Below are 26,582 nucleotides of genomic sequence, written 5' to 3'. Positions count from 1 at the left end.
ATCCAGGCAAACACAAGTATTGCATCAGGACTCGGTATCTGCAAATATTCAATATTGAAAAATCAGATTGGGATTGAGGCTGTTCAGGACATCCCTAGTTTTAAGAACTTCTCACAGGAGCTTTAACACACTTGGTCTTGTGCAGGATTAGTAATGAGGGTTTAAGAAACTCCCCACAGTCTAGAAAAAGTACATGGTGCTGTTAAGAGCCCAAAGTAAGCTGCTAATAAATGTTAATAAATGAAACTCCTGTGGCCTTTTTATTGCTTCCTGTGTAAGTGCAGGTCGTTATTTAAAGCAGCTGTTTGCATTAGTAAAGAGTAGTTTCTTCGTTTCTACCATAAAAGCTGATTCTGCAATTATCCAGTAGAAGTATTTAGCATCCCCACACAACCTTTGGGAGAGGATATCTTCTTATCTCCACATTCCCGGAGCTTTTCTTCACGTTGTTGCTCCTTTTAATGATTTTATGATTGATTTAAACAGGCCCTCCTGACTGTCGGTGCTATAAGCCTTGCAAATGGTGCTTCCATACAGATTACCATTTGCATCCCGCCTCAGGCATGACTAATCAATCAGTGGCATGATCATTACTCAGCCTGGCAAGGAGATTACTGCTTCTGATTGGTTTGTGCATCGTGTCATCTGATACACGCGGCCACATCATCAAGAGAGCAATCATCAGTCATGAATGGGCGTTTCAGCGCACGTCTCCCCCGTGAAGATAAAGTGAGATGTAGTCCTTGTCAAAATGAATGACAACAACTTTCCCTCTCAGGTGAGATGGATTGAGTTGTTTTAAACGCTCCTCCTCATCCAGCCTCTGTGATTTGACTTGTGTCCTTGTGTGCAGAATGATTAGATGTGTGAAAATGATGCAGAGAAATCATGCTGGATGTGGTCGGTTAATCCCCCGCTTTTCATTTTTGTGGGAAAGCAATTTATGTTACATTAGTAGCATTCCCCACTGCCTTACTCTGTGTAGCAAGGTAGCCTTCATTCATTATCCACATCTGGGTTTTTGGCATCCTATACAGCTACATGTGCATTTTTAATTGTGCCAAGTCATTCCAATTTTAAACAACAATTAGTAAACTTGCTGAGCACATATATGGTTTGAAGCCAACACACACTCTCACACATACACACACATACAATCCCAACAGATTGTCAGCGTTGGAGGCTGTGATCCTACATCAAAACTGAAGCTGAAATTATCCGTGCCCCTTAAATTCAAACGTGTCTTTTCTGCCATTTTTGCTGAAAGTGCTGGGGATCTCAAATATGGCCGTCAGCAGAGATAAGATAAAGAGAGATAAGATTGTTGATGTGCAGACGGGACATTGGTGAGTTACAGCAACTCAAGGACAGATAGTGGCTGACTCGGATGTGAGCACTACATACTTCTGCGTCGATGTGTCCGTGTGACGCTGCAATACTCCACAGAAACACTAGAGGGCAGTGTGGTCTCTCTGATAGTCAGTTTGCCAGTTTCCTGTCCGGCTACGCTTCCTGGTTGCTTTTTCACAGCGATTCAGAACGTATTTACATACGAGATCAGCTGTTAGCAGCCCGTAGCATATTGATGCTAAAAGATGCAAGGCCCGATGTTCCCTGCGAGCTGAGGAGAAGGAGGCGAGGACGACGTGCTGGTACTGAGGTGCAAGCTAAGAAAAGACGACATCGACCTGTCCTTCCACCCACCGTTATGGGGAATGTAAGATCTATCTACGATTAGGTGGACGAGCTAACCCAGCACCAGAGTAGCATCATGCTAACAGAGCTAACACCGGACACGAACGCCACATTGGAAGGATTTCACCTGCTGTGGGCGGACAGGATACAGGAGAGCAAGACTGAACACACTGGTGAAGAAGGCCAGCTCAGTCCTGGACCCTGTGGAGGTGGTGGCTGACAGGAGGATTATGGCCAATCTGTCGTCTCTGATGAACATTTCTTTTTTAGATATATATTCTGATAGATTAGATATATATCGACATAGAGTGGTCTAGACCTCCTATGTTTGTAAAAGCGTCTTGAGATAATGTTTGTTGTGATTTGGCGCTATACAAAGAAAGATTGATTGATTGATTATGTTCATTAAGAGCTGATACCTGTTGATGTTTATCCTACAGCAACGATTACAGGGAAGAATAGAGAGGAGACTTCGGAGGAGATGAAATTACCAGCCGCTGAACAGCGATTCCGGAAATGCTGTACATACAGGAAATACAATGCCGTCGAGCGGACCAATCACAGGGCTTGCGGTCTGCGTCTATTTAACACAGTTACATTTTGGAGGAGGTGCATGTCGGCTATGTGCCTAGGCCTCTGCGTAGGTACGGGGGCTACGCAGACCTACACGCTCAGGCTATGCCGTCGATTCAACTGTTGTCACTTTGGGGAGCAAGTGTAGTAAGTGTTTGTTAAACTGACTCTGATGATTCACAGACTTAAGAAGGTAAATCCAAAATTATCACTTGGTTTATCATTACACTAACAGACAGATAATGTGTCTGCAGTTATTGTAATAACAAATGAATGGTATTGGACCGTGGAATCAGGGGCGGAGCTAGACCTCTTTGACTGGGGTGGCCAAAGTGGGGCCTTTTGCATGACGTATGCATTCGTACACACATGCACGTGAATAGCATAATTTAATCATCTGTATCTAGACTAAAAATCTAGACTGGGATTTTAATGTGACCACTCCACCCCTGTATGGCTTTTTATTACAGCTAAGTGTTATATGGTTGTATCAGCCACAGATCTCTACACTGTCGAGCTTTTTTCACTTTGCCCCTCTCCCTCTCCTCCACCTGTCCTCTCATCGTGGCTCAATCAAACGCATGGTTGGTATTGGCTTTGATTCTCTTCTTGGTTCACCAAACCACACATTGGGGCCGGAGATGGTTTCACTTCATTCAGGTGGAGAAATCGAGACGGATGGAAACCAAAATGAAATGCTCCACATCGATGTCCATCACAGTCTCAACTGTCTGCAGAAAGACTCTCTCTCTCTCTCTCTCTCTCTCTCTCTCTCTAAAATCAGGGATTCTCTGATTTGTCAGCTGAATATCAGTGTCGTCCAAAAGTGGCCTATTCTTGAATAATATGTCTTTCACTAGTGGCAGTAGATGATGCATATTTGTTGCTGTGCATCGATTTTATGATCGATGATGATACTCGCCCTGTGTTCTAACCTTTTGTAAGGGTTTACCGTTGGAAACAGATAATTGAATTTTAATTTTATTATTTGTATTTATTTGATTAGGACAATGCACATTAATCAACATTTCAACAGTATGCCTCAATGTAAATATGCCGGAATTAGCACAACAGCTAAATATCATCCGTAGTCCTAAGGTTGGTACTCACATAAAAACAAAGAAAACAAATTTTAAAACTACAGGATATCACAAGACAGTTCACAGGACGCTACATGAAATGACTTACAAACAAACTTTAAACACACATGTACACTTTGGTGATATTTTAAAAACAGGATGGAAGGTGAGGACAAAGCACCCCGGGAAGGGGACAACCAACCCCAAAGAGAATGTGACGACCAACCCCAACTGGAATTTTTTGCTAGCATCAATGCTAACAACCATCTAACAAGTAGTTAGCTAGCTAATACAAATCTAAACTATAGCTTTCCCCTCACACTTTGTAAGGGTAACGCTTGTTTTGCTATAAACCCATCGTTTAAAAGCCTAGAAGAAAAATACTGAGGAGCTGAATATTTACAATTTGACATGAAAAACACAAAAAGTCCTCTCACCTCAAGTTCAGCTGTCTTACTCCAGAGAAGACTACGTAGGTGAGCTCTGATCCTAATTCTGGAAATGTCCATACCCCAATTTGAGAGACAGTGCCCTCTGGTGGCGAGATATAACGAGTTGCCAACCAACCAGTGTGACAACCAACCCCATTCTCCCCTACATGACTTGGTTTGTTTTTAACTAATATTTTAGTGTTTTTTTTAAAGGTACAGTTATTCTCAAGCTCCCTGATATGAGATTAAAAGCCAGATTGGTAGCCTTATCTATGCTTGTGGTTCATTATTTATATTCAAGATTTGTTTTTATAAAGGCTTAAAAGCTAGAAAAATATAACTTACAAAAATAATAACAACATATGTAAGATCAGTTTATAATGATAATAAAACAACATTGGGATGGACTGTTGGATGCATCATTTATAACACTGATATGGGAATTGGCTCTGATTTTTCAGTCTTTGCATCCCTATTTGAAATGATAAATAACAACCTGATGAATGACATAAATGTGAATTCTTTATGTTTGATGGACAAAAAACCCTGCAGTTTAGATCAAACAACTAATTTGAGAATTAAGTTGCAGATTAATTGAAGATGAAATAAACTTTAGTTGCATCACTGGAGTAAATGCATTTCAGGTAACAGAAGCAGTTTTTTGAAAAAAGTAAGTCCCTGTAGAGCAGGGGTGTCAAACATGCGGCCCGCGGGCCAAAACCGGCCCGCCAGAGGTTCCAATCCGGCCCGCGGAATAACTTTGCAAAATGAAAGGGTTACACAGAAGACATTAAGACTGCAATTTTTCAATAAAAGTAAATGCTATTTCAGATTTGTCCTCTAGGGGTCGCATTAAATTATATTGTTGACGGAGCGCACCTTAAAGGCGTTTTTTTTCCTGGGACTTTTTTCTTAAAGTGAGGAAATAGATTAGGCTACTTGCTGTTTGCATAATCCGGTTGAGATTCATAAAGACTTTTTAGAGCACTATAAGATGATCCACTAAATAGTCAACTTTACCTTCTTCAATATTATAATCTATCTTTTCTTTAAACATTACATTCGGTGTCAGGTGAATGGGTAACCTGTGTGTTTGGTGTGTTGGCAGCCGGGAGAGTTTTTGTAGAAAGATAGTTCATTAAATGTGAACATTTTCAGAATGTGCTTGTACTTTTTTGCACTAAAACAAAGGGAAAATTAAGAGTTGTCATTATTTATAGGTTGTTATGTTGTGATTTTACTGGTCCGGCCCACTTTAGATCAACTTGGGCTGTATGTGGCCCCTGAACTGAAATGAGTTTGACACCCCTGCTGTAGAGTTTCCGTTCGAGACTTCTGATTGTACAGTCAGTCTTCAGCCCATCAAGGAGACACACTGGAAGGTTAGGGGAAGGGTTCCCCACTGCTTTGTTTCAAACAGAGCGAGGTCAGAAGGCCTGACAGACTCTCAGCCTCTTGCTGTGCTGCTGACAGGATGAGTGAATACAGCTGTCAGTCAAACACAAACCCAAAGCTACTGCAAGGCAACATCAGGAAATGAGGCAGCTGTTAAAAAAAAGGGAGAGAGACGTGTTCACAAGGACAAACACTCCAAACGACATGCTGAGCTTAACACCACATCTTATGTAAGAACGGGAACACATGCTTTAGAAACTGAAGTGACATTTAGTGAAAAGCAGGAAAGAGTTGTTTTCAAGTGCCTTTTAGAGGTGTAAAAATAACTCTGACATTTCAGCTCAGTTCATTGTGCGTTTGAAGCTTTGTTTTGAAAACGGTGAGAGGCTAATAGCTGTGATTGAGGAAGGATATCGAGTTATTGCACACAGTGAAGAGTCTGAAATTACAGTAACAATGTACTGGGTTTGCAAAACTGACTTGGTTATTGTTTTAAGGATGCATTTTGCATGTTTTCAAGAATCACATTTCAAACCTTTGATTATAGGCTTTACACGCAGAGAGTTTAGAAGATTGATGCTGCTTCTATGTCTTTGTGATGAGTGTGATCCTAGGACGAGAAGATATTCATTTAGCTTTGAAAAATAGACTCACGTGTCTTTTATTTGGAAGTATATTTAGACTTAAAGTAAGCATTAAGTGTATATGAATGCAAAGGTGTTCAACAATTTCATTTATTGCTTTTGTTGAATGTCAAACCTTATATTAATAAAAAATTTAAAAATCCCATGAATGCTGTAGAGCCCAAAAAAACTCCGGTGCCAAACTGGAAGTAAACTTCAGACATGATCAGTAACTTTGAAGGTTTTACTTATAATTTGAAAAAAGGTTGCTAATAAAACTGTGACCACCAGCAACACTTGATGATGATATTAATTATAATAATGATAATAATAACATTATTATCATTATTATTATTATTATTAACAATAATAATAACAACAACAACAACAATAATAATAATAATAATAATAATAATAATAATAATAATAATAACAATCATAATAACAATAATAAAAACAATAATAATAATAATAATAACAACAACACCAGCAACAATAGTAATAATGATCATCATAATAATAATAATAATAATACTCATCATAATCATAATAATGATAAAACTACTACTACTACTACTACTTATAGTAATAATAGAAATATAAAAAATTAGCAATAATAATAATAAAAATAATAATAATCATAATAACAATAACAATTATAATAACAATAATAATAAAAACAATTATAATAATAATAACAACAACACCAGCAACAATAATAATAATAATGATAATAATAATAATAATAATAATAATCAGAATAATCAGAATAATCAGAATAATCAGAATAATGATAAAACTACTACTACTACTACTTATAATAATAATAGAAATATAAAAAATTAGTTATAATAATAATAATAATAATAATAATCATAATCATAATAACAATTATAATAACAACAATAATAAAAACAATAATAATAATAATTATGACAACAACACCAGCAACAATAATAATAATAATAATAATAATAATAATAATAATAATAATAATAATAATAATAAGTTTATTTATAGAACACTTTTCAAAAGCCAGGGTGCAAAGTCCTTTACATAGACAGCAACATAAAACAAGCAGGTCATAAAATCACACAAGGCAATATAAAGAAATAAACATATTTGAAAAAACATCAAATTCCCTTAAAATAACTCTAAAGGAATGAAAGTGTTTTAAATCAATATTAATCCAATATTGTAATTTCATCTGTAACCTTATTTATTATTAAGTTAATCTGCACTCCGGCTTTGACACATTTATTTATGTTTTTAATAATACCTTTATACTTTTCTTTGTACAGATAGTATTTTTATGTTTAGGTTATGTTATGTTTCTGTATTTATTGCCCTTACTGTATTGTTGTTGAATACTGGTGTTCCAACACCACATCAAATTCCTTGTGTGTGTGAGCTCACTTGGCAATAAAGCTTTCTTTAATCTTAAATCCTGAATCTTGAAAATCAAGTAAAATCAAAGAATTTCAGGTAAAATCAGGAAGGGCTCTGAGTTAAAAGTTTATTATGACTGAAGTAATGCAATTATGACCGTCTGACCAAGTGCAGGGTGTCAGTTTAATTTGCAGCCCAACAGTGCAGAAGTTTACCTACAGCATCTCCTATTTAAAGTTGAACAGATGAAGTGGTGATTACAGGTGGAGGTGTGTCAGTAACATGTATGGGTGTGTAGATAATGAGCAAATTGTATCCAGTCTATTGTAACAGGGATGCAATCGCTGCAAGCTCCAGCACCAGGAAGGGTAGCAGAGAGGTGAAATTTGACTTCATAGTTCATACATCAGCTTTGGTAAATTGTATCATTGCAGTTAGAGCCGTTATCAGTCGTAACATTAACACACTGATGCCTAATCAAAAGATTGTTGAAGCCTTTTCTCTGCAGGTGTTAAATCGTACTAAACTCAGAGCTACACTCAGCAGCATTTCAAGACTCAGTTTGTTTTTAACAGCATGCATGAGCCTGTTGTCATTACCAGCTATTGAAAATGAACCATGAAGCTCTCCCCGAGGCCGCCTCCTTAACAAAGCGTACAACTGGCAAACAGCGAGCTGTAGGGGAAACACTCTGTTTCCTGATCCAGCGATTCAAATGGGGACTTTGTCTTTGTCTGCAGGTTGGACCCCTGCTGTGCAGCGACATTAAAGTCTGAACTGCTGTATCTCAAAATGCCAGTCCTCCCAGTGTGTTGACGTGTTGTTTGTGTGTTTTTCTGCAGACTGCTCAGTGTGCTCTGCTGTAATCTGGACTCCTTCCTGCTGCTAGAGAGCCAGTACAACATCTGCAACATGCTGCTGCAGAGTCAGAGGGAGGACGTGACTGAGCCGGACGACAGTGAGGGGTAAGAATCAATGAACAGAGTTTATTAATATCCTTTCTGTAAAAAAAAGTCTTTCCTAGTGATCTTCTGCCTTGTATCATTTGTTGTTATTCACTAAGATACATAGTTGTAGTATTTTATGTTAACTGTGACTGTGTCAGATCCTTGTTTTTATTTCATAGAGGTCTGAAAAACTCTTTTTTTTGTTCACCCTGAGTTATATTTCTTCACTTATTGCTACTTGTTTCATTTTCATGTGAGTCAGAAATAATTTCTATTTATCATAATTTACTTTTGGCCTCTGGTTTAAAGAGAGGATCTCTTTTTGTACTTTTATGGCACCTTTGAGTGCTGAATAATTGCCTTTCTAATTAGCTAAAACAGGACTACGCTATAACAAAGTGACTTTTATTAAAGGTGACATATCACGCTTTTTTCATCAATATATATTGGTCTAAGAGGTCCCCAAAACATGTCTTTAAAGTTTATGCTCAAAAAAACACTTTGAAATCAGATTTTGGTCTGCCTGAAAAGCCCTCTTCTTCAGTCCTCCTCAGAACACTCTGTTTTCCCTCTGACCACGCCCCCTCAGGAAGTGGATGTGCGTCGGCTCTCCAGCACGTTGATCTAATGTTTACATGTTGGCTGAATATACACGGCTGCTCAGAGATCACATTACTTCAACCCTCTGAATCTGATCCAGAATCTGATCCTGACGGAGAGGCGCCTGTAGCAGGACCTTTCTGAAGGATTGGTCACAGATTTAGTGTTTCTTGTTGTTTTATTTATCAGTATGTCGACGTGTGTCTTGGTACACAGCTACGAACATGTAGCTATGTGGCTATGCTAACTAGCACTAGCACTTAAATATGATAAATAAAAATCATCCACTAGATCTTCAAATCTGCAGACGTGGGGAGTAAAACTGACCTCTACCAGAAAGGCAGCAGGACCTTTCTGAAGGATTGGTCACAGATTTAGTGTTTCTTGTTGTTTTATTTGTCAGTATGTTGACGTGTGTCTTGGTACACAGCTACAGCTACGACATGTAGCTATGCTAACTAGCGCTAGCACTTTTCCATGACAAATAAAAATCATCCACTAGATCTTCAAATCTGCAGACGTGGGGAGTAAAACCGAGCTTTGTGTTTATTAAGACAGCCTACAACTAGCATGCCTCCCTCCTAAGCTCCTTGTTAGCACACATTTGTGCAGGTAATGAAAAACGGAGGGGGGATTCAGTATTATTTTATACAGTCTATGGGCTGAACAAGCTCCGAGCTCTGACTCCGTGACAGACCGGATATTGTTGTTACGTAACAAAAACACGGAAGTCTGAAACGGCTCGTTTCACACACATTTACAGAAAGGTGGAGAAATCAAAACAGGGGCAGAATGGATTTTTTTTCATTCTCGGGGGGTTTGTAGACATGCCAGGGAAACATATTTCAGGTAGAGAACCATTAAAAAGTCCATTTTGCATGATATGTCACCTTTAAAGTTTCTGCCTGAATGACAAATAAGAAGTTATTGTTTGTCAAATATCAACGTTTCATTGTCTTTCATAGTCACAGAGTAATCAATCTGAAACTAGAGACAACTAGCTTTGACAGCTTTGTTCTTTTATCTCTTCTGTGGGATTAAATAACAAAAGAATATCTTATTTATTGTTATGTATTTGAATTTAAAGAAAGGCTTTTGTAAGTAAAACTTTCTTTAACTGCTCTGAAATACAGACTTCATTAAGTTCAGTGTGTTTAGTTGTTTTCTTATGAGAATGAGCTAAAGGAGTACGCATCCCCTTCATCTCTGTGTTTCTTTTAGCTGGAGCGAGTTAGCAAAGCTCTGGCTCTAAAAGCTCTTTAATGACAAAGTTACCATAAGATGCACTTTCTTTATATATATGTTTGTTGGGCGTTTTCTGAATTTATTGGACAGGAAAACTGAAGAGAGACAGGTATTGTGGGAGAGCAGGGGAAGACAATCAGAAAATGGATTTGTAGACATGCCAGGGACACATATTTCAGGTAGAGAACCTTTAAAAAGTTGATTTTGCATGATATGTCACCTTTAAAAAGTCATTTTATGAGCGTCTCTGATCTGAAAACTTCACATCAGGTCAAAGTGTAACGGCCGAGGTTAGCTTAACTCAGCGACAAGTGTGTGTTTGTGTCCATCGGGGCTGTTGTCACTGTTTACCATAAATGCTTCCAGCACTTGAACTTTGCCCTTAAAGAGTCTTAGAAAGTAAAGTTTAATGTAGTCGGAGCTGCGGGGATGTTTCTCAGACATTTAGACATTTCAGTTTTGAGCACACTCGACATCCACACAGTCGTATTCTCTCTCCCAGTTCGGCGGAGGCTTTTTGCTCCTCTGTACATCATCCTGATATGACAGAACACTTTCAAATTTAATCATTGCTCAGGATGAGAAATCGTTTGTTTGTTTTCATTGTCACAAATAAAATGGAATAAAGCGGAAAGCGAGTGAAAAGGCCATTTCTGAAAAGTGGGTATTGAAAAGGCCCTCTCTCCTGGTAATGGCTGGCAGAGCTGTGGCTGTCGGTTATGAATGAAAATGGCCCTGAAATGCCAACTCGCATTGCATTTTTGGAGAATGATGACTTGTTAATTTATTCTCCCGTCTCCCATTCCTGCCCTCTTTTCTCCCCATGCCCTTATTATCACCGCAGACCTCATTGTCTCATTTTTCTTTTGCCAATCCTCCCTTCCTCCCCCCTCTCTTCACTTCTGCTCAGTGTTTTTCAGGTTTTACATTTTGACATCTGACTTTTTCATCATTTATTTTCCATTTTCTCTTCTTTATATCTGCTCTCCTCTGGCCTTTCAAAAAAAAAATCAATGAAACCCCAAAAAATAGAGAGCGCTTTGTGAGGGGAATCACCTCATTTGATTTGACCTCTGCAGTTCGAGCTTTCATTCAAATAAGTTTTTGTTTTATTTTCAAAGCCAAATGCAAATTAGATTTTATGCCAAACAAACCTTTAGAGATAGCACTGTTATAATAAGTCATCTGTAATACATATTTAAAGTCAAATGACTTCAACTTGAACAGCAGTCCCTGAAGGCTGACAGCTTTCAGAGTAATCTCTGGTCTTATCTCAAACTCTAACATCATAACAGGGGTGCACAACGAGGATGTTTTTGAGTTGACATGAGAGCTAATAATGAAAACCGACTGGCTCTGTATTTATGTATTGATAAATATGTTTAGATATCAAGGATTGGAAATTGAAACCCTTCTGTCTTCCAGCAGTGACACAGTCATCCAGAGGCTTCAAACTCTGCTCAAAGTATTTAAGAGACTTTCAATGACAGTTATTTAAGGTACCGTAATTATGGAAACTTTTAATATAACATAATTCAAAATTTGCTCTGTCTACTAATATATGATGGGGCTCGCTAGAAAGGTTGATTTGTATATATTTTTTTTACCAAAATCATGCAAGACAGGCTGATTTGCTTCATTCAAGTCATATTTTACAGGAAAACATTATTAATTGAAACTTTAAAACATGCATACATTTCTACAAGTTCTTATTTTTTATTATGTCAGCCAATTTTAAACTTTTTATGTCAGTCATTTTATCTTCATGCACTATTTTGCCTCCCTTTTAAATGTTCCCCATGTGTTCCATACAAGCACCGACCAGAGATCTTTCTGTTTTTATTCCTCTAAACTGTGGAACTCTGTTCCTCTGGCCATAGACTGTATAAAATATGGACGTAGTATCCGTGACGTCACCCATCTGTTCCTGAGAGCTGTTTTGAAGCAAATCGACGGCAGCAGCCATATTGGTAATGCGGAACTCAACTAGGCAGAGTGTGACGTAGTGTGAGTCTCTTAGCCAATGGCTGTGTGCTCCCGACCGGGAGTCACGTCAGTCATGTCCTTATTTGGGCAAAACTCATAATCTTAATATCTTCTTAACAATCACGTTAGAAAAAAATTCACCCCCCGTACAGTGTGTGCCAATAGAGAGATTAGCTTCATAGGGCCAAGCCGTTTTTTGAACCAGGCTGTAAACATGTTTATTAATGCTGCAAAGATCGTCTTTTTCCCATTCATATCTATGTGGTTTCCGGTGTTTCTGCAGCCAGCCTCAAGCGGATTCTCGATGTATTGCAGTTTATATCACTTCCGCATTGGTTTCATCGTTTGAGACCGGAGTTTGCCGCTTGCTCTGGACATTAAAAAGGGCACGCTCTCTGAAGTAAACTAAAGACTTACCTTTTTAATCTAGCTTTTAACTTGGAGTAATATCTCTTTTAGCCCCGGACTGCACTAATACCGTTATGACCATTGTTTTAGCATAATTTTAAATTGTATTTTATTCTATCTTATTTTATGTTATGTTCTTTTGTGAAGCACTTTTGGCTGCATGCTTGAACATATGAAAGGTGCTACATAAATAAAAATGAGCCGAGTTGTCTTTTTTCAACACAACATCGATTATAAAAAGTGACAAAGGAGACAAAAAAAAGAGGTACATTTAAAAAATAAAAGATAAATCACAAAAATCTAAGAAAACTTTTTCTTAAAATCTCATTTTTTTTTCAACATAGTCTTCTTTGAATCACTTTTTCACTGTGTATGGCAGCCTATTAGGGACACTGTAGGTGCAAAAATCCCTTATATTGCTGACATGCTGTAGCTTACAAATGTCAGTGCAGTAGTATGTCGTACACTATACCACAATCAGATGTTTAACATTTGTCTTATATCATTTCCTTTCTGTCACACCCTCTTAGGACCTTCATCATAGACAATCTGTCTGTGGAGAGGAACCACGTGCTGGTGCGTGTCGGCGTGGTTGGAGGTCCGTCTGAGAGGAAGCTTCCTCCTCGAGCGCTGCAAGAGGTCAGCTGAGCTCCATAATTTTTCACCTTTATTTGAAGTGGTATAATTTATGCTTTCTCTCCATGTGAACCAAACTCCAAGTAAGAAAAGGGCCTCTTACATATAATGAAATACATCAAAAGTCAAACTAATTGTTAAGATGTCGAACCCTGTGTTAACAGACTATTTCATATGAACCTGTTTAAGAATCCAGAGCAATACTAAGGCACTGTGAGGAACTTTCATGATGTGTGGATTCTTCTGACACCTTTGGTATTAAATATCATTCAGATAAATGAACACATCCATACAAACCTAAATCACCCTTCATGTTTATTGGACACTTGTTCTCTGATTTCTTTTCAACACAGTTTTCCAGAGTTGTTATGTTTCCCCTAAACGAGAACCTGAAGGACAGGGGTAACTGCACTTCATAAAAAGAGAAAAAGTCAAAGAAAAAAAAGCCTTTGAGTTTTCTGAAAGGTGTCAGTGGGAGTATGACTCCCCATAGACACCCACTGGTTCTGTCAAAACAAAGAAGTGGACTAAAATCCAAAAAGAAATCACTGATAAGGAGAAATAATGTGATTCATAAACAACTCAAACTTAGACTTCCATTCAACTGAAACTAAAGAAAGCCAAATGAAAAAGAAAATAATGACCTCCTCGGCTACATTAGGTGACCTAATAGTCTCCTCCTTTATGTTTCTACCCTTTTATTCACCTCATATTGTAATATTACTAAAATGTCTATGTATTCAAAGAGTTCCCAGGTTCAGTCAGACTCAGTCTTCTCTGTAAACAGCCTCACACTTTACTTCCAATCTCTCTGCTTCTGTTCTCAGTTCCTGCTGCAGGTAATTTATGCATCGATGTCTGAAGCCGGCAGCCTCGTGCACTCGACATGTTTTGGATAGATTACAATTATTTAGGTGTTGTTTACACCGAACAAAAAACAAGAAACTCATTTACTGTGAGGTCAAGGGAAGGATATGAAAGAGATTTCTAAAAGTGGAAGTGTAAATTAGTTCAGTGAGGGTTGCCTTCATGTTGCAGCAGACTCTCTTATTTCATTTCTGTGTAATTCTGGGACAGAAAAGCTGCCTATGTTGCAGATCATAAGACCGGCAAAGTCAGTCCTCTGATGAGACAAGAGAATCATCATAGTGTGAAATACTGTCGTTAAACTAAAGGTGCATTTCGACCAAGAATTCCGGGGTCTTTTAGCCCCCAGAACTACTTAACCCTGAACTAAAAGGTTCCTGTGCCCCCATTGTTGTTGTGATGTATGGAGGAAAAGTACAAGTAAATGCACTACACCACCAGACCAGTAGAGGGCAGTAAAACAAAGACGAATGCCATTCTTTACAGATGACACCATAGAAGCAGACAGGCAGGCAGGTATCATTATGAGCAACACAACAGTTAGCCTGTTAGCATGAAGAGACTCAGCTGGTGCTGTTTTGGATTGTGCTATATTTCATCACAGATGGATCCACTGAATCAACACGTGAGAGGAGATAAGCGCGAGTAGCAAAGACGTTTCAACACGGCTTTAAAATCCTTTTGAACCCAAAAGGCCGTGGCAGAGATTGGCCGGTGTTTTGGTTTAAACTGCGACCCTGTTAACTGGAGACTCTCAGCCGAATGCATCCCTCATAAACGTCTTTAGACGATCATTAAATATCTGATGAGGATATTTAGAAATCTTAATAAAGAACTAAACTAGTTTGCATTCCCAGGAACTCCCTCTGTGTTTCAACAGCTGTGTAAACTCCACAAACACTGACACGTTCAGCTGAAGGTCTCCAGTTTACAGGGTCACTTTTATAACCGTAACACCAGGAGAGACGCGTTCACGGTGGGCTGGGAGAAGACTACTGTTACAAGCTGCTAAATCAAGAGAATCACAGCTTCTTCTTTTGCAAAGTACACACACATACAAAAAGATAGAACAAATAAAAACTAATGAAAGAAAGAGAAATCAAGTGAATCACAGATGTGTGTGATGTTATCGTGGAAGGCGGGCGGAAAGTCCTGGGACCTTTGAAAAGTACTACCCTCCTAGCAGGGGCTTTTTAGGGGGGAGATTATCTACCCCTGAACTAAATTTAGACGCTGGGTCCACCCGTCAAAACGCACGTAGTTCAGGGGTACAGTCCCTCTGGTCGAAGTGTCTATCATAAATGAACTCTTTACCAAAAGACATAATTCTTTCTTTTTTGGGCTCTAAATAACGATATGCAGATACAGCTCTGCAGACAGTGGAGTCGTGTTTTAATAGGATCTGATTCAGTATGCACAAGCGAGCTCATTCAGCAGGAGACGTGATGATCAAAACTGTCACACAGTCACTTTGTTCCTGTGTGCAGGACTGCACATACCGCTGAGCACACCAGGGTCATGTTCCTGATCATTTATAAGACTTTTGGGTTGACAGGACATCAATGAGAGTTCAGGTTCAATGACGATCTAGTTATTCTATTCATGCGTACTTCCACTCGGCTGATTCAGATTTCTTTTAGTCCAAATATTATTGAATTTGTCTTTATATGAAGTGAAAGAAGAAACATCTAATACAGTTCTGCACTATTGTCCACATATATTGTATTATTGTCTATGGCAGGGCTGTTCAATGTCACTTCAAACATTGCAGGATGTGAGGAGCAGATGAGTTTTGCATGTGGATTCTGTTATTAATTCATCTGTAGCCAGAATTTCAACCCTGGGAATGGCTCAAGTGTTGGACAGGTTCATTTTTAACAGCAGATCTCACTCGAACTCAGCATCACTCGAGCATGCATTCTCTTACAACTTTGGAGTCTGTGAATCTTTTCCAAGATCCCAGACATCCGGTGAGAAGCTACTTAGGTTCTCTGTTGGGCTCTGCAGGACCGCATCAGCAAGACAACAAGATTTTTGAAATCTTTTTTAAATACAACTACTTCTGTGAACCTCCATCCTGAACGCTACTGCACATGTGCAGCTTTTGACAAAGATAGGAAGGAAGTAAGATGGTTCACTTGCAAGCTGCTTTCATGCACTCTTTGTGTCATCATTTCATAACAAGGCAGATGTGTGTCTAACATGAGTCTGGTCCTGCTTGAGGTTTCTGCCTGTTAAAGGAAGTTTGTCCTTGCCACTGTAACTTGCTAAATGCTGCACCTCCTTTGGAATCATCTACCAGTCAGGATCTGGGAGGCAGACACCCTCTCTACTTTTAAGAGTAGACTTAAAACTTTCCTTTTTGATAAAGCTTATAGTTAGAGCAGGATCAGGCTTGGACCAGCTCTTAGTTATGCTGCTATAGGCTTAGACTGTCTATCTCTCCCCTCACTTGCCCTGTCCCTTTAAAGTTCCTAACCATAGACCTTTCTGGAGTCCCTGAGCTCCCTTGTCTCGTAGGCTCCTCTGAGTTGCTGCTGCTGTGAGCGTGCCAAACTCCAGCTGCTACAACTACTACTATCCTTCTCCCCACTATCATCTCTCTCTCTCTTCATCTCCTCTATCCCTCTTTCCAATCCCAACACAGTCTCAGCAGATGTGTGTCTAACATGAGTCTGGTCCTGCTCGAGGTTTCTGCCTGTTAAAGGAAGTTTGTCCTTGCCACTGTAACTTGCTAAATGCTGCACCTGTCATTTGGAATCATCTACCAGTCAGGATCTGGGAGGCAGACACCCTCTCTACTTTTAAGAGTAGACTTAAAACTTTCCTTTTTGATAAAGCTTTTAGGGAGGGCAGGATCAGGCTTGGCCCAGCTCTAAGTTATGCTGCTATAGGCTTAGACTGTCTATCTCTCCCTGTCCCATTAAAGTTCCTAACCATAGACCTTTCTGGAGTCCCTGAGCTCCCTTGTCTCGTAGGTTCCTCTGAGTCGCTGCTGTGGACGTGCCAAACTCCAGCTTCTACAACTACAACTATCCGTCTCACCTCTATCATCTCTCTCTCTTCATCTACTCTATCCCTCTCTCCAACTCGGTCTCAGCAGATGTGTGTCTAACATGAGTCTGGTCCTGCTGGAGGTTTCTGCCTGTTAAAGGAAGTTTGTCCTTGCCACTGTAACTTGCTAAATGCTGCACCTCTCATTTGGAATCATCTACCAGTAAGAGTCCGGGAGGCAGAGACCCTCTCTACCTTTAAGAGTAGACTTAAAACTTTCCTTTTTAATAAAGCTTTTAGGGAGGGCAGGATCAGGCTTGGCCCAGCTCTTAGTTATGCTGCTATAGGCTTAGACTGTCTATCTCTCCCTGTCCCATTGAAGTTCCTAACTATATACCTTTCTGGAGTCCCTGAGCTCCCTTGTCTCGTAGGTTCCTCTGAGTCGCTGCTGTGGACGTGCCAAACTCCAGCTTCTACAACTACAACTATCCATCTCACCCACTATCATCTCTCTCTCTCTTCATCTCCCTCTATCCCTCTTTCCAACCCCAACTCAGTCTCAGCAGATGTGCGTCTAACATGAGTCTGGTCCTGCTGGAGGTTTCTGCCTGTTAAAGGAAGTTTGTCCTTGCCACTGTAACTTGCTAAATGCTGCAAAGTGCTCTGCTCATGGTGGATTAAGATGAGATCAGACTGAGTCATGTCTGTAAGACCGGACTGGATCTTATCCTGTCTTGATGTTGAGTCTAGATTGGATTCATGTATGTGGGTCGGGTTGGGGCCACTTGCAGGTTGCCTGCAGGACGGATTTGGTCTAAGTGAAGCCAGAAATATAAATAAGTGCATAATTTTGGAAGTTTGAAATATAAAATGTATACACAAGGCTAATTCAATGGTCTAAAAGTCCAAATATCATAAAATCTGATCTGTTTTTGAGCAAAAACAAGACAAATGGCCGTTATAGAGATATGTACTGATATTAATTCATTTGATTACTTGTGACCACAGTTTTGAAGGAAAAATCAACATTGAAGTTCCACAAATCATGTTTAATGCGGAATAATTACCTTAAGTACTGAGTGAGTCTGAGAGCTATTTAAGGATTGTATGCAATCACCAGAGCTTAGCCACATACAGGGCCCTTCTGCATTGTCAGAGCGGCACATCATCTGAGTGGCAGCCTCAAATATCAGCAGGGATTACGACGAGCGGAGTGCACAGACAGTGGGATAAAGAGGCCTGCTTTTCTAAACCCCATTAACATTTAGAGCACATGATTTTGGCAAGTCACAGGCTGAGCTATGACTCAGGAGCTATGATTCCTCAAATGTAAGATATGACAGGCGTAATGAGTGTAGCATTAAGTGAGCGGGTTACAAAGAAAGAAAGGAGACAAATGAGGAAGAGAAGAAAGCACAAGGAGGATATAAATTAAGGCGTATGATAGAAGCAAACACAGCTTGGCACTTAACTATTACTTAGTGATAAATTCATTCATTTGTTTTCTTAAAGTGCACTACACTGTTAAAAGTTTGAGACGTTTTTAAAAAAAAGTGACATCAAACATCGTCTTCAGACAGTTTTAAGGGTGTTGAATTATAAACAAAGCTCGACAATCCAACAAAATGACTCATCAATAACGCAGCGAGCCCGCAAAACCGCCTCGGCTGCTATCTAATCAGAGGAGTGCAGAAGTAAATCAGAGGAATAATACAAATATGATGAATCACGGAGGTTTCAAAAGGTCTAGACAAACTTCTCCAGCAGACAGAGCAAATTTACACAGATTTATTAAGACTGCATGTTGGAGTAATACGCCGGTCAAACCATTATTTATATTTCTTTATTGGCTTATTTCAGGGAGAACACCCGTACCCCTGGCCCATGTTTTCAAGCTACCCTCTACCTCGCTGCTACACCTTGGACCCACCAAACATTGATCATGACTCACAGGGTAAGAGATACTGTACAGCCATGAGGCTTCCAAGTCTACTTTTAGCTTTGATATCATCATGTACTTATCATTCTTCCCGTATATACAGACTCTGAAATCAGTGCACTGTTGGCCTCATCTAAAGACATAAAGAACAAGAACAGCTGGATGGAGATGTGCAGAAGACAGTACTGCAAAACCATGAACTCCAAACCAAACGTCTTGACTGGAAAGGGTAAGCTACTCATTTACTTTGTATTTGTGGATTTGACTTGCATTGAGGATTTTCTGTATTCTAGTCTCATAATGACTGCACAGTTTTCATATTAATAACATGAAGGGCTTTTTAATGTGAGTATGACAGGGCCGTACCATACCATTGGTATTGCACTGTTTTGTATCATATTAATGGTGTTGTATTATACATTGCCGTACCATATCGTACTGTGCAGTACCAATGGTATAATATCAGATAGTATCCCATTGTATCATGTTGTATAGTATTGTATGTGTAAAGTACTATACCACATTGAATCATACAATATCATACCAATATTTTCATATTGTATGGTAGTGTAACTTAGCGTACCGCATTGTAATTTACGTTATTGTGTAGTATTTTATCATATCTTATTGTATTATATTTTATTGTAATTTGATTGTAAGCTTACCACAGCGTATGAAAGAGACAGATCTACAGTCATAATTTGAACCCAAGCTGCTGCAAGAGAAAGAGAGCCCTGTGGTGGTTGACTCCCATAGAGATAAAGCAAAGAGAGCGAACACTGCTAATGAAAACAAGGCGGGGAAACTGAAAATAACATGTTGTTTATCAGAATTTCAAATGTTGTTTCTGTTCAAAAGTAAGGAGCAATATATATATTTTTTAATTCTGAGATTAAAGTCAGAATTCTGACTTTTTATCACGAAATTCTCAGATTAAAGTCGAAATTTTGACTTTTTTAAAACGGAATTCTCAGATTAAAGTCGGAATTCTGACATTTTCTCACAAAATTCTTAGATTAAAGTCAGAATTCTAACTTTTTTAAAACTGAATTCTCAGATTAAAGTCAAAATTATGACTTTTTTTTCACAGAAGTTTCAGATTAAAGTCGGAATTCTGACTTTTTCTAATAAAATTCTCAGATTAAAGTCAAAATTTTGACTTTTTTAAAACGGAATTCTCAGATTGAAGTCGGAATTCTGACTTTTTTAAAACAGAATTCTCAGATTAAAGTCAGAATTCTGACTTTTTTTCACAAAATTCTCAGATTAAAGTCAGAATTCTAACTTTTTTAAAACTGAATTCTCAGATTAAAGTCGAAATTATGACCTTTTTTTCACAGAAGTTTCAGATTAAAGTCAGAATTCTAACTTTTTATCACGAAATTCTCAGATTAAAGTCGAAATTCTAACTTTTTTAAAACGGAATTCTCAGATTAAAGTCAAAATTATGACTTTTTTTTCACAGAAGTTTCAGATTAAAGTCGGAATTCTGACTTTTTCTAATAAAATTCTCAGATTAAAGTCAAAATTTTGACTTTTTTAAAACGGAATTCTCAGATTGAAGTCGGAATTCTGACTTTTTTAAAACGGAATTCTCAGATTAAAGTCAGAATTATGACTTTTTCACAGAATTCTCAGATTTAGTTTGGAATTCTGACTTTTTTTCACAAAATTCTCAGATTAAAGTCGAAATTTTGACTTTTTTAAAACGGAATTCTCAGATTAAAGTCGGAATTCTGACTTTTTCTAACGAAATTCTCAGATTAAAGTCGAAATTTTGACTTTTTAAAAACGGAATTCTCAGATTAAAGTCGGAATTCTGACTTTTTTCCATGAAATTCTCAGATTAAAGTCGAAATTTTGACTTTTTTAAAACGGAATTCTCAGATTTAAGTCGGAATTCTGACTTTTTCTCACGAAATTCTCAGATTGAAGTTGGAATTCTGACTTTTTTAAAACAGAATTATCAGATTTAACTCAGAATTTTTACTTTTTTTCTTATAGATTTGAATTTTTTCTGATATTCAGGGAGAACAAATCTGAATTCTGTGATTAAAGTCAGAATTCTGAGTTCAAAGACACCAATTCTGACTTTAATCTCAGAATCTAAAAAAATATATTCCACCTTAATTATTGTTTTTTTTCCAATGGCCCTAATCCTCTTCCATAGTTCCATGACTTTTGATGTGTGGTCATAAAAACAAAGTATACCCAACTGTGGGAGCCCAGGAGTTTCACTTCTGCTGCCAAGAAATCCAACGGGTATCAAAAACATTCGATATGGGCGCGGACTTGGCCTACTGGTTGGGTTGAGCGCCCATGTGGCGGGCAACCCAGGTACGAGTCCAGCCTGCAACTCCTTTCCTGCATGCCTTTCCCTCACTTTCTTTCAGTTTCTCCTCTCCCTCTATCAATAAATGTGTAAAATCCCCCAAAATATTTAAAAAATAAATAAAAACATTTGACTTTCACTGGTATAATTTGAAGATTGAAAAAACACAAAATGATGCTACGTTTGTCTTTATTAGCTTGAGTTTCCAGTTCGCCTCCACACAGTAAAAGAGTCACTAATAACTACAGAACCCAAAAAGAGAGTCTCCACCTGTTCTGCAGCACAGGTTCCATATTTAACCACACTGTCTTCTCTGTTCTTTTGTGCTGCAGGTGCACCACGCACACCTCCGCACTCAGATTACATAGATCTGATGTCCACGAACCTTTCAAGAACTCCTCATCACTGCTATTGACATCCACTATGAAATACCAGCAACGCCTTTGTTTCACACGTGGGAGTAAATAGCTGTGATTCAAAGAGGACAGAAATACACTCAAATGAGGGCTGACAATCTTGCCATTAATGCACACACTGTACTGAGATTGCTTCCCTTCATCGGCACACTGTGAAGGCATCCACTCTCTGCTCCATGGCGCTCATTTAGGGCTTTTTACTGGAGGAGCATGATCAAGATTTATTATCTGCTTTGCTTCCCTCTGCATGTAGAAGTGCTATTTTATTTGGCGTATAATTAACCATACCAAGCCTGACATTCTTCTCTTTAAGACAAATTCAAATGAGGAAGATTGCAGCATTTAACGGCGATATTAACCTCCTTCCTCTGCGGTTTATTGAACATTTACTTACATCCGTCTCTGTGTATGAAGGCTCTGTGATTAGCGCTTGTATAGGCTTCTATAAAGCTGTGAGATAAAAATGATTAAATATACTATCGCTTCATCAAAACACTCATGATTAGAAGAGCTTGTTCAATACCTCACTATCTTGTCAGGGTATTGATTGCTTAATTGTCCGCCCTCAACGGCATCTCAATGAGATGCATTCACTTGTGCTGAGAGGCGCCGGCTTGCAATATGATCAGCGCTCATTGTGTTCCTAATCTGGTTAACTGCCTTTTGATTGCTTGTGCTAAATGCCTTTACAGACGCATTCAGTGTTTTTGGGTTAGCGTTTAGCTAATGGAGGAAAAAGACGGTTTCTGTAAGAGAGCTAATGGAGGCAAAGATATCATTTTAATATGAAGTGGAGTCAAAGTCAAACTCAAGAAGGAGTCTTGAGGGTGTTTTCTTTTGTAAATACAGGACCTGATAGGTATATCTGTACACTCCACGCACACTTTAATGCAGTCAGATTCTTTATAGAAGTGTACAATCTGTAAGCTAACGTCTGGATTTTTGTATATGAGGTGTTCCAGTTTCTGTTTGTAGTATCAACCAATCACATGCCAGCGGTCTGTATGGAAAGCAAGGAGTTTTTTCTTTCTACTAATCCGCATCATGATGAAGTTATGTCAGCCAACGCAAGAACTTTTAATTGCAAGTACATTACAGTAAAATGTGATTCTTTTTTTTGGGCTCATATCCTGAATGTAAGCTAGAGTGCAGCCTTTGTGTAACTCAATATTTACAGTGAAGCTGAGACTCACCAGACACAGATTAACTGCGCTCCTTAGGATGATGCTGTGAACTAAAAAATGACGGCTATTGCTTTGACATACAGCATTTAGAGGGACACTTTTTTGACTCTTTGAGTGAAGTTCTCAGCAGCATATCTCCGGCCAATGACCTCATTGTCAAAAACTTCAATTAATCAATCATTTAATCAAACTTTATTTGTAAAGCACTTAAAGCTAGGGTTGGTAGTCTCGGAAAACCAGCATGAATTTGAATGTAGCTTTTCCTCATGACTCCGTCTAACCCCTCCCCTCCTCCCTCAGAGCTCCTCCAAAACGACGCCCCCCCCCCCCGCTCACATGCACGAGCACCGCTGATTCTCGACCATATGATGGTGACTGATTCAAAACCGGTCCTCACCAAAACATTATCATAGTGAAAGTTAAAAACACAAACAAACATGGCTGCTGTTAGTACTTACAACTATCATGCTAGCATTATCCAGTTGTACTGGTGACACGATATCAGGAGAAAAGTTATAACACATATATAATACTGTAACAGCTCTACTGTTTGTTAAACGTGTTCAGTGTAGATGTTCTTAATTCCTACAGTGTTGACGGTCAGTGAAGGCATCAGGAGAGGTGTAGAGTGTGTGAGTGGGAGAGAGGAGAGACAAGAGGAGAAGTTCTTCATTCATTCAAACATTGATTGTTGTTTTGTTGGTTGGCGTGATCACGGCCGACAGTGACCGGTTATTAAAGCTCAACGTGTCCACGAATCGGCTCGTCATCACTACAGCGTCCGGACGGACGCTACAATAAATATATATTTTCTGTAGGACTTACTGAACGTCATTAATCATTCTGCTTGTTGGTGAGAGCTTTTTAGACTCTGATCCGGACTACAGTCCTGAGCAAAGCACCTCATCAGGTCAGAGGGGACAGGCCCGAGGACGAGCGAGAGGGGCAGTAAATAGAGTCAGGGGAAGTAGAGGCAGGAGACGGGGACTCGGAGGAGTGCACGCCGGGGAAATGTACGCGCAGGAGGAGGGCAGAACGGCTGGACGGGATTTGATTAGTTTAAAATTTGGGGAGCCAAAAAATGGTGATTGGTTGGTGTTTTCCCAGGTTTACTCCGGCTGTAGATAGCAGTTTTTCTTAGCTCTTTTTAAAGAACACCTTATGTATTGATTGCCATCAGGACATAAAGATCATTTTAACCAGTATGACAAAAAGTGTATCTAAATCTGATTACCAACCCCAGCTTTAACATACATAAATACTGTAACACAAAGTGCTGGACATAAAAATGATAATAGTAGTGATAAAATAGAACAAATTAAAAATACAAAAAAGACAGACCTCCACCCCCAATCACAACTAACAATCCATGTACAAGGTTAAGAACATTATATATATAAATGTTTAAAAAAAAGTTGCTGACAAACTGAGGAAACGCTATCATGACATCTTAATGAGGAAACTCTGTAGGTAAAATATTATGTTAAAACTCAAGATAGGAAAGTAAACTCAACAAAATAATAAGATAATACAACTCTAAAAAAAATAATCTAATACAAGAAACTAAGATGCTACACTACAAATAAATACATCCAAGTAAAACAGAAAAAAATATTAAAATGCTGAGAGGTGATGACTTGAAATAAAAAAATGGTTTAATTAAAAATCAAAATGAAATAATAATAATAATAATAATAATAATAATAATAATAATAATAATAAATAAATGATAATAATAACTTTATTTATAAACAATGGTTTACAAAATACTTGACAGGCAGCAGGTCATACATAAGAAAAGAGCATAAGAACTCAACATGTTGATAAGATTAAATTAATAACTTCATACATAATGAGATAATCCTCAATTAATTAATAAATAATAAAGTGAATAAATAATATATATGTATCTTTAATGATTTAAAATAAGACAGTGTATGACTTTTAGAATAGACCTACATTTATTGTCACCAAAAACTGAATATTATCACACCATAATTTTAAAGTTAGAATTTCTATGAGTTATTTCATAGATTGTATTAGACTGTACAAGTGTACGTGATACAGTGACCACTGAGTGTGTTTTCATCTGTGGCCCTCTATCTTTAAAGACTGATTCAAACCTAGAAAGAGACTAATGCTTAGTGGAGAGTGGATATCAATTCTCATTGAAAAGCAATTACAGGTTAATGAAAAACTACTTCAGAAATCCATCAAAATTAGATTCAATTATTTCTCTGCCTACTTTAAGTGCTTTTATTGAACACGTTTACTTTATGCAGGAGGAAATAATGTGTCTTTTATGTAGAGGGAGGATGCAGATTTAGAACAACATGTTTTCACTGTGTTGTTGTTAGAGTTATGTTACCTCTCTAAGTTGCCTCATCATCGCCTGTCTCCCTTGTATTTCCACAATAAGATCCTCAGAGACTGTCGGTGTTTTTAACACGGCAGTGCAATATGACACTCAAAGCAGTGCTGTCAGGGTTTTTTCAGGGAACATCAGGGGCAGTGAGGCTGTAAATAGATACAAGCACATCCACGTTTGTACAGTGTTATGATGGTAATACATTACATATGCTTTTGCAGCAGAGTTAGACACTGCCTCGTCCTAGATTTGCTGCTTTATTCCAAACCTCTCTATACGATGAGTGAATCGTTTTCAGAGATGCTGTCATCAAACATGCACGGTTCAAAGCAGGGTTTCTTTCTGGGTCACTTACAGTGTGAATGGGCTGTTTAACAGCGTACATAACACAGTGTCCTATTAGTGGTTAAAGTAGCAGAGCTCATACGCTCAAATGTATAAGTCTGATTTACTTTGAACTCAAGGTTTGTTGTAGCTGTGCTAGCATTCATCTTTTCTATACGTCTGTGTGTTTTTTTCTCCTCAGTGCTGGCTGACCTTCTGGAGACGGTCGTGGCTCATCTCTCCAGCTCTGCCTCCGAGTGTTTCTTCTCTGCAGCTCAGTACAAAGGTCAGAGGAGAACAGCAACACATTCAGTTCTTATCTTAACAATTTAGCCTGTGGAAAATAGCTAAAGGGCACTTTGATACACAGAGTGGTGAAGCGAACCCTGACTCTGATAGCGGCTTTAAGGGCGTGAAAATCACATCGGGACAATCAGCTCTAGTCCTGGACGTACAATGACAGAGGTGACCCAGGCGACACAGTGGGGTTCTTAACAACACTAAGGATCAAATATTTCTGATAGACTTTGTAGTAAAATCGTCTGATCTTTGCAAATTACTTTATTTAAATGTGGACGACGCACCTCTGAAAAAAATGAAGCCAAAATACAACATTTTGATTGAAGCATATTGTCCTGTAGAAATGTAGTTTTTTCTCCTCTTGTAACTCAGATATTTGCAAAACGAGTTGCTTAAATGTGACCAAAAATAGAATGAATCCCTTTTTACTCTTGTGCATTTTGTTCAAATGCTCCACAAGTGTTGAAGTAAATCAGAGTTTTGAGTTAAAGGTGACATATCATGCAAGATTGACTTTTTAATGGTTCTTTACCTGAAATATGTGTCCCTGGCATGTCTACAAACCCCCCGAGAATGAAAAAAATCCATTCTGTCCCTGTTTTGATTTCTACACCTTTCTGTAAATGTGTGTGAAACGAGCCGTTTCAGACTTCCGTGTTTTTGTTACGTCACAACAATATCCGGTCTGTCACGGAGTCAGAGCTCGGAGCTTGATCAGCCCATAGACTGTATAAAATAATACTGAATCCCCTCCTCCGTTTTTCATTCCCTGCACAAATGTGTGCTAACAAGGAGCTTAGGAGGGAGGCATGCTAGTTGTAGGCTGTCTTAATAAACACAAAGGTCGGTTT

The 26,582-nt window shown here is 38.5% G+C and overlaps 1 protein-coding gene across 7 annotated transcripts in view; it reads left to right on the top strand.

Moving 5' to 3' along the window:
• Positions 1–26,582, top strand: part of tbc1d32 (TBC1 domain family, member 32) — a 149,321-nt gene that overhangs the window by 56,685 nt on the left and 66,054 nt on the right. For all 7 annotated transcript variants that reach the window (XR_004633611.1, XM_034700079.1, XM_034700078.1 and 4 more), the window contains exons 24-28: positions 8,028–8,150; positions 12,902–13,010; positions 18,729–18,822; positions 18,911–19,036; positions 25,634–25,717. Coding sequence is in view for 6 of the 7 variants with exons in the window: in XM_034700079.1 (XP_034555970.1) it covers positions 8,028–8,150; positions 12,902–13,010; positions 18,729–18,822; positions 18,911–19,036; positions 25,634–25,717 (536 nt within the window). In the remaining variant the exon portion in view is untranslated. The remainder of the gene's footprint in view (positions 1–8,027; positions 8,151–12,901; positions 13,011–18,728; positions 18,823–18,910; positions 19,037–25,633; positions 25,718–26,582) is intronic.

This window comes from Notolabrus celidotus, chromosome 13 (genome assembly GCF_009762535.1).
Source record: "Notolabrus celidotus isolate fNotCel1 chromosome 13, fNotCel1.pri, whole genome shotgun sequence".
In the NCBI taxonomy this organism is placed as follows: domain Eukaryota; kingdom Metazoa; phylum Chordata; class Actinopteri; order Labriformes; family Labridae; genus Notolabrus; species Notolabrus celidotus.
The sequence above is the reverse complement of the archived record's forward strand: the minus strand, read 5'-3'. Positions and strand labels throughout refer to the sequence as shown.